The 12,175-nt window shown below is 37.9% G+C and overlaps 1 protein-coding gene across 3 annotated transcripts in view; it reads right to left on the bottom strand.

The window, feature by feature from the left end:
- CSGALNACT2 (chondroitin sulfate N-acetylgalactosaminyltransferase 2) overlaps positions 1–12,175 on the bottom strand; it is a 49,758-nt gene that overhangs the window by 14,957 nt on the left and 22,626 nt on the right. Inside the window, exons 3-6 of one of the 3 annotated variants that reach the window (XM_060034978.1) lie at positions 10,805–11,021; positions 9,396–9,497; positions 5,963–6,141; positions 4,042–4,136 (exon numbers count right to left, since the gene is read on the bottom strand). In XM_060034978.1, the coding sequence (XP_059890961.1) occupies positions 4,042–4,136; positions 5,963–6,141; positions 9,396–9,497; positions 10,805–11,021 (593 nt within the window). Of the gene's footprint in view, positions 1–4,041; positions 4,137–5,962; positions 6,142–7,024; positions 7,188–9,395; positions 9,498–10,804; positions 11,022–12,175 lie in introns of those variants that run through there. The other 2 variants (XM_060034979.1, XM_060034984.1) reach the window with 2 other exon arrangements.

Raw genomic sequence — 12,175 nt, forward strand, 5'->3', positions numbered from 1 at the left:
TAGGATGTCCCTCAATTTGGGTTTGTCTGAAGTTTTTCTCATAATTAGGCTGGGGTTATAGGTTTTTGGAAGAAAGACCACAGGGGTGAAGTGCCTTTCTTGTTACATCATATGAGGGGGTACATGACAAGACTAGTAATGTTAACCTTCATTACTTGGTTTAAGGTGGTGTCTGCCAGGCTTTCTCTGTTGAAACCTACTAGTTTTTCTTTTTTCATACTTGTTTCTTTGGAAGTGAGTCACCTAGCTCCACCTTCTGGAAAAGGGAGTATCTACAAGTTATTTAGAATTTGGTAGGGAAGATCTGTCTCTTTTCCCCCTAATCTAATCAACCTATCGATCTATCCAGTTCATTCATTATTATTACTTATTTACTCACTCACAAATTTATTTATATCAGTATGGACTCATGGATATTTATTTTATTCTAGTGTTATAATCCAGTACTAGGTTATTTATTTTGTTGCTCAAATTGTTCCAGCTTTGCCACTGGGAGCCCTTTCAGGCTCGTGTCCCTCTGACATACCCTCATCCTTTTGTTGTTTGAATATCTCCTTACTTTCTAGAGCTACAAGATGCTCCAGGCTCCTCTATTTCCTGTCCCAGCACTAAGATCTGGGAGCTGGGTATGCCTTTTACTCTAAAGATGTCACTGCTTCTGGGTCTCTTGGGACAGAGTTAGGTCATACATGTATGTATACCATATATATACCCTTTGACTTTTTAATCCTAAATTGCTATTAACTTCTTTTTTATTATGTGTTTCATCAACAACTATTTAAAGAAACTAAAGTTTTACTAGGTTCTTGCTGTTGTTGACCACTTTTAAAAAATAATTTATTTTAAATAAAAATTTTTTTGGTTGCATTTAAATAAAATTTTTTGGCTGCATTGGGTCTTTGTGGCTGCTCAGAGGCTTTTCTCTAGTTGTGGCAAGCAGGGGCTACCCTTTGTTGTGGTGCGCAGGCTTCTCCACTGCGGTGGCTTCTCTTGTTGGGGAGCACGGGCTCTAGGTGCATGGGCTTCAGCAGTTGTGGCACTCAGGCTCAGTAGTTGTGGCTCACGGGCTCTAGAGCACAGGCTCAGTAGTTGTGGTGCACGGGCTTGGCTCTGCAGCATGTGGGATCTTCCTGGACCAGGGCTCGAACCTGTGTCCTCTGCATTGGCAGGTGGATTCTTAACCACTGCGCCAGCAGGGAAGCCCCTGACCACTGTTTTATTCTCAGGTCTTCCTCTTTCAATGTGCTCATTCTCATTCTGCTGAATTAGAAAAGGTCTGTGAGAAATAACCTCTGAGCTCTTCAGTGTTCAAAAATGTCTATTTTGCCCTCAAATAAGTCAAATATGGATTCTATAATCGAAGTTATTTTTCTTCAGAATTTTCAAGGTATCATTTTATTATCTTCTAATACCAATATTATCATGAAGGCCGTGAGTGCCAACCTATTATTCCTTGGTAGACAAGCTAGGTTTTGCTATTTTTGGCGTCTCTGGAAACTATTAGGATTGTCCCTTGACTTCTGTTCTCAAATGCCAGAAGACTTATCTTTTCTTAGTTCTTTGAAGTTTTCTTCTATTTCCTCCCCTCTCTATTCTCTTTTCTTTCTCTTCTGGAACTCCTATTAAACAATCTGGGAGCTTCTGAATTGATTTCCCACATCTCAGTTTTTCTCTCACATTGTCTCTTGGCCTGTCTGCCAGTTTATAAACTATTTCAACTGTGACCATCTGCTATTCAGCCCATTTACTGAGTTTTATATTTCACAATTTCCAAGTTCTGACTCTATTTTTAGCAACAAATAGTTTTACAAAATCAACATTTTCTCTAATTTCCTTAAACATATATTTAAAGTTGTTTTCTACCTGTATTCATATTCTCATACGTTAATTTTTCTATTTATTAAAATTTGGTGCCTCTTTCATTGTGTTAGCTTCCCTCAAATGTTTGGCTAGCTGTGGTTAGCTGCCACTCATTTTTGTTTCAAAAATCATTGTTCAAACACCCCTGGTTCTTAGCTATGATTACAGGGGTCTATCTCCAGCAATAGTGAAGGAGGGGCTAAACGTGGTCTTGGGCAAAATGTGCCAATGACGGCTCACCTCTGGAGTCTGGGGCTCCCTATCCACCCTACAACTCAGTATTCCTAGGACCCTACCCTGCCTTTCTAGCTCCAGGGACCACACACACTGCCTCAGCCTGTAGGTCAGTGCCTGTGATGCCTGCTGTTCAGCACAACTTCCAGAGAAGCACAGATACTCTACCACTCCCTGTCTTCTATGAGCTCAGAGGATGCAAGGCAGCCCCATCTTCAGTGTTGTCCTGAATATGTTCCAGACTGTTCTCTCCTCCATTAATCAACCCTATGACAACTATTGTCATCTTACAGAAATTTCTCAAAATTTAGATCTCCTAATGGCACTTCTCTCATTCTCCAATACGAATATGCCTTTTTATTTTTAATAATTCACTTCTACAAAGGATTTACGGTGTCAGATAGGGCAGATGTAGATGCTCAGTTTGCCACTTTGACCCCATTTGTATCTATATTCCTAAGTAATACTGGCCTACAGATAAGGTAGAAGTGTGTGTTGTGTGTGTGTGTGTGTGTGTGTGTGTGTGTTTATGTATACATGCTTTGCCAGGGGTTGATATGAAGATAATGCTGGCCTCTTAAAATATATTAAGTAGATCATATGGCACTAATATTATCTGTTCTTTGAAAGTTTGGAAAAACTTACCAGTGAAACATATCTACGTATCTGCAGGTTAAATGTTTGATAACTGTTCTAATATTTTAAATTGCTCTTCATCTCTTCAGAGCTTCCATCTCTTTTATTTATAAAATACTAACATGAGCTTTTATAAAATATTAACATGAGGGACTTCCCTGGTGGCCCAGTGGTTAAGACTCCATGCTTCCAATGGAGGGTGTGTGGGTTTGATCCCTGGTCAGGGAACTAAGATCCCGCATGCTGTGCAGTGCAGCCAAAAATAAAATAAAAGTACAAAAAAAAAATTTACATGAATTTAGTTCATTCTAATATTTTATAAACTCTCAAATCTTTCCTTTTATTTAGAATTTTTAAAACTTACTATATGAAATAGATTTCTCTTAATGTTTTCTTATTCTAATTTTGTACGTTGTTGTTTTCTATTTTACCCCGAATCTGCCCACTTTATGATTACATTTTTTCTGCACATAAAGAATAAGCTCCTATATTTGTCAATCTATTATTTTTGGTTCATTAATTTCCACCTTTATCTTTATTTCTTTCCTGGAGTTACTTTTCACTTTTTAAACATGTTAAATTGTCTTCTTAGTTCATTTGTTTCCTTTTTGTTCTTAATGTTAACAATAAAAGATTAGGCTAAATGCAATATAGTATCCTGGACTGGATCCTGAAACAGAAAGAGGAGGTGTAGTAGAAAAACTGGTGAAATCCTAATAAAATCTATAGTGTAGTTAGCAGTAACTTACCAATGTTAATTTCTTAATTTTGACAAATGAACCATGGCTATGTAAGATGTAAACAATAGGGGAAACTGGGTGAAGTACTGGAACTCTCTATACTATCTTTCCAACTTTTCTGTAAATCTAAATTATTCCACATGTTTATTTAAATTTTTTTCAAAACTTTTGTAACTTTGTCAATAACTGTAAGTTCTGATATATGGCACTCCCATTCCAAGACTAAGTAATTTCCCATAGTATATTATTCCTTCTTATTTATTTAGTAGTTTTAATTTCCAGTTAGTAAGGTTTCTAAAATTAAAATTTATTTTTAGTATTACTAAAAATAAGTTGGTAGAAATGACCGTACAGTTTTCACAATCTAGAACTTGAATTTTTCTCTGTAGCCTAAACTTTTCTGCCCATCCCCAACCCCCCTGCCACACTTTATGGAGGGGGTACACTATGAAAGTGTGTTCATAGTAACTACAGTTTTTAATTGAAACTATGTTTTCTGTTTGTGAAACAAACATAAAGGAACCAGGCAAGGATCTCTGAGACTTTTCATAACCGATAGTAAGAATCTTACCAGCTGCTGTTCCACAGGCGGGGGCACATCCAGATTGGCATAAACAATGGCAGGGTTGTAAAGACTAAACACCACAGGGTAAAACACCTTCTTACCTATAAATTAAAATATGTTTACATCACAAAAAGAAGTAATAAAATAAAGCATTGATCTTTATTGCAGTAAAGTCTTTACTACGACTTCGTTAAAGTGTTTCTTTGTTACATATGATGATCTTATTTTATTAATATTGTATTTTATCAATGTTCAGGTTACTGAAACCTCATGTTGATGAACATGATGATGATTTTATAACATATCAGTAAGTTTGGCTATGAAACTATAACCTTGCAAAAGAACAGAGAAAAAAAGACTAAAGGGTGCTTTATTCCCTTTTGACATGTTTATTCCCTTTGACTCTGGGGCGATGCACAAAAGCATTCTCTCACCTGTTCTGAGGTGAACCATTTATTAATCATTATGTCATCGAATTAGCAGTAACAGATGTAGGTTAACCTCTGACAATCACCAAGAAACTTAGAAACTTCTGTTAAACTCACCCTTCAAAATGAATCATAAAAACAGTGAATCCAAAGGATATTGTATAATGGATACATAAATAATAATTAGAATATAGAACTGCAGACAGATCTAAACAAGATTTGGAAAACTTGGGAAGATTGAGTTAAAAATACATGATGTGGGGTTCCCTGGTGGCGCAGTGGTTGAGAGTCCGCCTGCCGATGCAGGGGACACGGGTTCGTGCCCCGGTCCGGGAAGATCCCACATGCCGCGGAGCGGCTGGGCCCGTGAGCCATGGCCGCTGAGCCTGCGCGTCCGCAGCCTGTGCTCCACAATGGGAGAGGCCACAACAGTGAGAGGCCCGCATACCGGAAAAAAAAAAAAAAAAACCCACAAAAAATACATGATGTAATAGCCCCCTCAAAAGGCCTTGTCATTAGCATTCAGATTGTTAGCACTGAAGGGACCCTTTAAGGCTAACTAACTAGCCCATCTCCTCTCAACAGAGATCCCCTTGCTGAGACTGGCCTCAATCAGACGTGATAATATGTAGCACTCAGAAATTGTCAAGGACCCTGTAAGTAATGTGGCAGTCTTTTTATTACAAGATCCCCAGCAGATGTTCATCTCATCTTCATTAAAACCCACTTAGGGAAGAGGAGCTCAATTTCCCAGAGGCAAATCTATTTCTTTTACATTAAGGAAATAATGTAAAATATATATAAAATATGTATTTTTGCCTGGTAAAAAAAAAGGTAAATCTAACCCTCATTTACCCACTTGACTCTCAGGGAGTTCCTGACAACCATCCCTAACCAAATTGATTAATAAGAAGATAATAATTTGTACGATATGAGTAGTTCTATATAAAAAAACATTTACTATGAGATTTTTTTAATATAGAAAACTTCCTTTTCACATTTAAAATAATATTTGATATATAAAAATGTTATTTGCTCTTAACATTTTCAAAAATGTACAACATAAAACAAAGTATAGTAATCATCCCAAAATGCACAGTCCGAAGACCAAGCACCATCTGTATCTAGACCTCTGCGTGACTGCATGCCTGCATTTGTGTTGGCACCACCTGCCTGAGGTAGAGTGCTTCTGAATCTCACACATCACACTATCACTTTGCTCTTTTTTGATGGGTGCTACTTCCTTCTTGTCAATTTCAAGATTTATTTCTTTGCATTTGTTTATTTGAATCCAAATGTATACAATGGAATCTGGCCATAACAGAACAAGGGGTATGAACTTCTTCAGAGGGGCAAATTTTCACTTTTCTACTTAATATTCCAGCTAAATTACACCAAATATAACCTTTAAAAAACATAATTAACTTGATTCAAAATATGGGATGTGCTGACATTGTTCTAAATTCTACACTCAACCCACCTACTAACATTTTACCCACCTGGCTCAGCATTTAACCGGCAGCTGTTAAGGAATTCGGCTGAGAAATATATATCAACATCGCAGAAAAACATCAAGACCTCTCCCTTGTCCCAAGCTCGGGCACCCACATTTAGTCCTCGTCCACGATTAAATTCTTCATTCAATGAGACCAAGGTGTAATTGTGAAAATTAGACTCACTATGAGGAAAGCACATACAACGAACGGTAAGCCCCACTTAAAGCTGACTCTCTAAACGCAACTTACAAAATATATTTTACCTTCAGGTATTTATTATGTTGGGTCTACATTCATATAAGGAAAGACAATGATCAGTTTCATGTGTATGATCATCATCAGGGACAGACAGTCAACTAAATGCCCACATTTGAGGCAACATGCTAGTGATGTGAAGTTAATAAGTGTTGAGGGGCCACTACTCTTCAGGATCTTAAAAACCTATTAGGGAGGTAAGAAATATACACATGGAAAAACAGCATAATATTTGGTAATAAATAATGCAATCCACATGAATGATACATACAAAGAGTGCTCTTCTCTCTAGTTCTTCAGATCTTTGCTCAAATGTCCCCTTATCAGAGGGATCCCCTCATGCTACATGTGAAGTAGCCCTGATCTCCCTTTTCTTTAATCTCTATTCCCTTGCCCAGCTTTGTTTTCCTCAGTACCACCAGACATGTTTGTTTGAGTGTCTCCCACTAGAATGTAAGCTCCATGAGAGCAGGGATTTTGTTTTGTTCATTACAACGCCCCTCAGAGGGTAGGAGTTCAATAAATACTTTCTGAATGAATGAATGAACAGCAGTTCTGAGGAAAAAAGATTGCTTTTTTCTGAAGTAGTTAGAGAAGACGTTAGAAACAGAATTTAAGTTATGCCTTAGTTAAAATCCTGAATTCAGTGGTGAGTGTAAAGGTCATTCCAATTAATTATTCTCAAAGGCAAGGAGGTAAGAAAGTAGAAAGCTTTTTAAAGAACAGGAATCAGACAAGTCAAACTGGAACACAGGGATTCTAAAATGGAACAATGAGAGAAGACCAGAAAAGGGTCAGACTAAGGAGTACCTTCCATGAGAAGTTGAAGAACTTGGTCAGTGTTCTAAAGTCAAGGAGGAGTCAGGGTCTTTCCACCAGGGCAGTGGTTTATCACAGCCAAGTCCATGCACCCACAGCATCAGAATTCCCCGGGAACAGGTCAGAAATACATATTCTCAGGCCCCACCCCAGGCCCCTGAATCAGATACTAGGGGAGGAGCTGAGCATCTGCGTCTCTCCTGGGACAAGTCACTCCAGGTTACTGATGTTAAAGTTGGAGAACTGCTGCACTAGGGAACTGCTGGATCAAAAAAGGAACATTTTTAAAAGATTACTCTTAAAATAGTATAGAATGGGAAATGGAGAGACTGAAGCAAAGACTCAAACAGTGCATGGAGTGGACTCCAAGTACTCTGAGTGCCCATGCCTCCCCCGCCCCCTTTATAGGTTGTAAATCTCTCCCTTCTTTTGGGGAAGCTGCTGATCACCACCTCACACTCCCAGCACCAAGTGGAGGAACTAATCACAGAATACCCCAACCGCAGTAATTTCCTAGGGGCAAGGACCAGACTCAAGCTGGGCTAATCAAAATACCCCCACCCCACCTGGCCATAGTGACTGGCTCAAGAGTGGGCAAAAGTCCTTCCCTGGGATTCTCTCAACTGGATCTGGGAGAAAGCTCTTTCCTCTCTGATGGCAAAGCTGAGAAGATGTGAGCCCAGAGCCGCCAACAGCCATATACCTCACATGTGGAAGAAGCCAATCTGCAACAGGAGAATGAAGTCAACATGCAGAGAAAAACAGACAAGAAGACAAGAGAATTCTGATGGTATTCAAGTCTCTGGTCCCAGTCCCTAAGATACCAAAGCTGTTTTGGTTTTCTTCTCATTAATTTGGTTATAATAATCCCTTTAATTCTGGGAGTTATCCAAGATTCTTCATAAAAGCTCCCATTTTCCTCAACCAAATTCAAGATAAGTTTCCATCATTTGCCACAGAGGAGTCTTGATTAATGCAGGGACAACTTCAGTAATACCAACGTGAGTCACTGGTACTTAGTAGGTGATCTGAAAATGGTAAGGAGGGAAGAGACAAAGGGAAGAAATGGAAGGAGGGGAGCGTGGGTTAGAGCGGTGGCAGCAGCAAGGAAAGGACAGAACAGAGGTCCTGTGCGGTGAGCAGAAACCGATTAATCAGAGGTAGAGAATGAGTGAAAGACGCTGGCCCTCAGACATCAAGCCCAGGGAATCATGAGAACCTTCGTCTGAACTGAAAGAGGGCCATCAGGAGGAGGAGCCAGTGAAGGTGGAGGAGGAGACAGTGTTTGTTTTTCCTACTCCAATGCTGTGAGAGTCCCTTTGGGGTAGGGACTGCAACTCCCTCCTCTGTGCCCAGTCCTATCCCAACCACCCCAGTTAGACTCCCGAGCAGTGTACCTGGAACATAGTCGGTGGGACTCAATGAATGTTAGTTGAACGATTCGAGAAGAATGGCCGGCCAAAGCTGGACTCTTAGGAAATGGCCACAACTAGCAGAAAGGTAAAGAAGCAAGTAAAGGATACAGAGTTGATGTGGTCAGAAAAGTCAATCAACCTATATCTTACATTATAACATATCTACATTTACAAAATATTTACATTTTACAAACATCAGAGGAGAGGTTCAAGAAGGAAGTACTGGTTAGGTATCAAATGTAAGAAAGCAAAGAGGATGACAGAGAAAAGGCTGAATTTGGCAGTTAGGTCATAACTCTAGGCCCATAACTTAGAGATGAAAAGGCTGAGAAGCTACAGAATTAATAATGGAGTATTAAGGAATTACTAATTCATTCATTCAAACCTCTGAGCACCTACTGTGTGCCAGGTACTATATGAGTTGCTTGGTTAGATAGCTACTGTTTTGTGAGGTTCAGATGTGAAAGGACAGAAACCTAATAGCAGTTACTGGGTACTCTAGAGTCAGGCGGGGGTCTCTTAAGGATAGGGGAGACCTAAGCATCATTTGCAGGGTGAGAAGGAACTTAGGAAAATGGAAGGAAAGAAAAGTGGCAAGCAAGAGAGACAAGCTCAGGAGATGATATCCAAGTGAAGGGATTAGATTTAGAAAAAGGGAAAGAGTTCAAAACGAAGGAAATGGAAGAATAAATGGAGGCAAATATATACAAGGTGAGTGGGCCGCAGAGTGAGAGCACCCTAATCATGCCACACTGTCTAAGAGGTTAAGGGAAGATGAGTCATTTAGAGTGAACTTAGGGGTGAAATGAGGAACTTACTAGCACCACCACTCACATGCTCAGCCAACTTTTAATGGCAGCTATTCAAAATTATCCATTAAGTATCTGAAATTCTCATTCTTCTATTATTATATATAAAGGACTTCAATGTGGACATGGCTCACCAACCTTGTGACAGATTCTAGGATAGACTTGACTTTAGATAGTCCTTCTTTACCAAAATACACCACTGTGAGATGAATTCTCTTGTCCTGATGAATACATACATCCCTAACAGAATTGAAAAATAAAGTTCATTCAGGAAAATATACAAGGCACTACTCATTCAGAAAGCAATCACATGAAGCTTTAACAAGAAAACAAATGAAGCATTACTCATTTAGAATGAAATCACACAAAGCTTTAAGTAAATATAAAACTGGCAATATTGCTGAATTTTGCCATATTTCAAAACATTTTTGGAACTTTTGCTTTGGTATTGCCTTCAGAAGCAAATTATAAGCTACTCAAGGAAATAAGTTCAATCAGTTCAAAACCAAATAAATAAATAACTCAAGTTTGGGGTCAAGAGTTACTTTGTCTTCAGATTGGCTAATTAGAGAAATTATACTTATCATCAAGGAGTAAATATTTGTCATGATTGAGATTAGTAACTGTAAAGAATAATGTAGCATCTGAAGGTAATTCCAAAAAAGGCAATTAAAAAATGCTTTAGGAAATCAGATCTCAAGCGAGCAATTTCAAAAACGTAAAACTCATTTGGAAGCATGACTTCTAGATATTCTGCAACAGAACTGTGTTAACTTTTACATCCAACAACTTCAATGAGAACAAAGATTGGGACTACAAAGAATTAAAACTATCATATTAAAGTATTAAAAACATGACAATTGTTCAATTAAAACAAAAAAGTAAAACTTTCCTCAAATCGTTACCCTAATATGTAGTTGTTAACTTTTTAACACTTCAGCATTTAAAAATATCCAAATTTAATGATTAAGAAAAAGAAAAAAATTCTTTTAAAAACTGCTACAGTCTCTGCTTCCCAAGACGGAAAAACATTCTCCCACGTTTACTTGAATATTTGTATTTCTAAAATTTCTTTCAATTTTGAAATTCAAATTGTTCTCAGGGAATTTTCTGGGGAGATAGTAATGCTCTATATCTTAACTGGAGAGGCAGTTACATGGGTGTATACATTTGTCAAAAGTCATGAAACCTCTATCCTTGGAATATGTCGATTTTATTGTATGTAAGTTACACGTCAATAACTTTATTTTTAAAAATTCAACTTGTCCTAAAATGAATTCAAACACAATTATAAAGGTAATCAAATTTAGTTTCTAATAGTTGTCACCCTCAATTTACTTCACAGTTCAAGTTGTCAGTAACACAATATACTATACATGCCTTAAGAAAAAAGGGAATATCAAAACATAAAGTTCCCTAAAGCCAAAAAAATTGTTCTGTAATTCTAAGTAATCATACTCAGTGAAGGTAAATTAAATAAAATGGCATGAAATGTGCTTTTTTTTTTTTAGGAGTGCTCAGTCAAATCACTAAGCCCCGGGAGTTACCTGAAGTTCTGCATAAACTGTGCAAATGCTTCAGTTCTTTCAGCAAGCGGCACAATGATATTAATAATTGATCTAGTAATGTCAATCATCTCGCTCTTCACTTTCATGAGAGGTCCAAAAGGGCGGAAGAGAGTCACGTGTCTATATTCCGTAAGGTCTGCTTTCTTAAAAAAGAGTTCATACAGTGTGCCCTTATCTCTCTCAGTGCGATAATAACCTAAAGGAAAGAGTTAGGAACAAAGATGTCTCCATGTCAAAGTTTACAAGTTCAATATGACTATTGATTTTACTCAAAGATCAAAAGTGTGATACCAAACTTGTAGGGTTTTTATATATTTGTGAAAATGTCATCCCCATAGTATAGTCAACAACAACTGTTTCTTTAAAAGGAGAGGTTAAAAAAATGTTCACCACTCTGCTATATTATTCAACCCATAAAATATGCTCCAAATGACAATGATTCCTTTTCATATATGACTTTAATAGCAGAGCCTATCAACACAGAAACCAAATGATGAAAATAAAGAAATTACTTCTAGCAATATTAAATTCTAGACCTGACAGTCAAATCATCTATTACTTGGTTCAGCTTAACAAAAATGAATTGAGTGCATTTGTGTCAGGCACTGATGGTATAAAGAAGGCTACATGGTCCCAGTTTTTTGGAAGGGTCAGTCTAGTGAGGAAGACAAAAATAAAGAAATAACAATATAGTGATATACACATGCAAACACACAAGACTCTGGATAGAATGAAGTCAGACAAAGAAAAATCAGTATAAATTTAAACATGGTGATATGAGACACCTTTGGGAATAAAGTATGGAAGTCTATTGGGCAATCTGGTTTTTAAGTGTGACACTCAGGGGAGAGGTTAGACCTATAGATGTGTGAGTCAGTCAATATCTGGAAATAAAATGGTAAACCAGATTGACTGGTCCCACTCCTCCTGAGGCTTACAGTGTATCAGGAACTACAAATCAGGAAGTGGGAAATGCCATATACTATGACAAGTGCTGTGAGATGGGACACAGGGTAGAAGAAGTACTGCTGTCTTAAACTTGCAGGTTGGAGATCACCTCGAAGAAGAAGTGACATCGAAGCTGAAGTCTGGTAGAGAAACAGGAGTTACTAAATCATTGTCAGTAATTATTTTTTTGATGAGGGAAGCAGCACAGTGGAGGAAAAGCAAGGGACAAAATGTGTTCCATGCAGAGAAAAATCCTGTAAGTGACAGAATCCGAGGAGAGTTATAAGAAAAGCAGAAGCTGCGGAATATAAAACTGGCATAGGTTCCTTCCTTTTTAGGCAGACATGAAGACATTTTACATATCTTAGTTATATTATTTCCTCTGCAGCTTTCAATTCTGCC

This window comes from Delphinus delphis, chromosome 16 (assembly GCF_949987515.2).
Source record: "Delphinus delphis chromosome 16, mDelDel1.2, whole genome shotgun sequence".
Classification (NCBI taxonomy): Eukaryota; Metazoa; Chordata; class Mammalia; order Artiodactyla; family Delphinidae; genus Delphinus; species Delphinus delphis.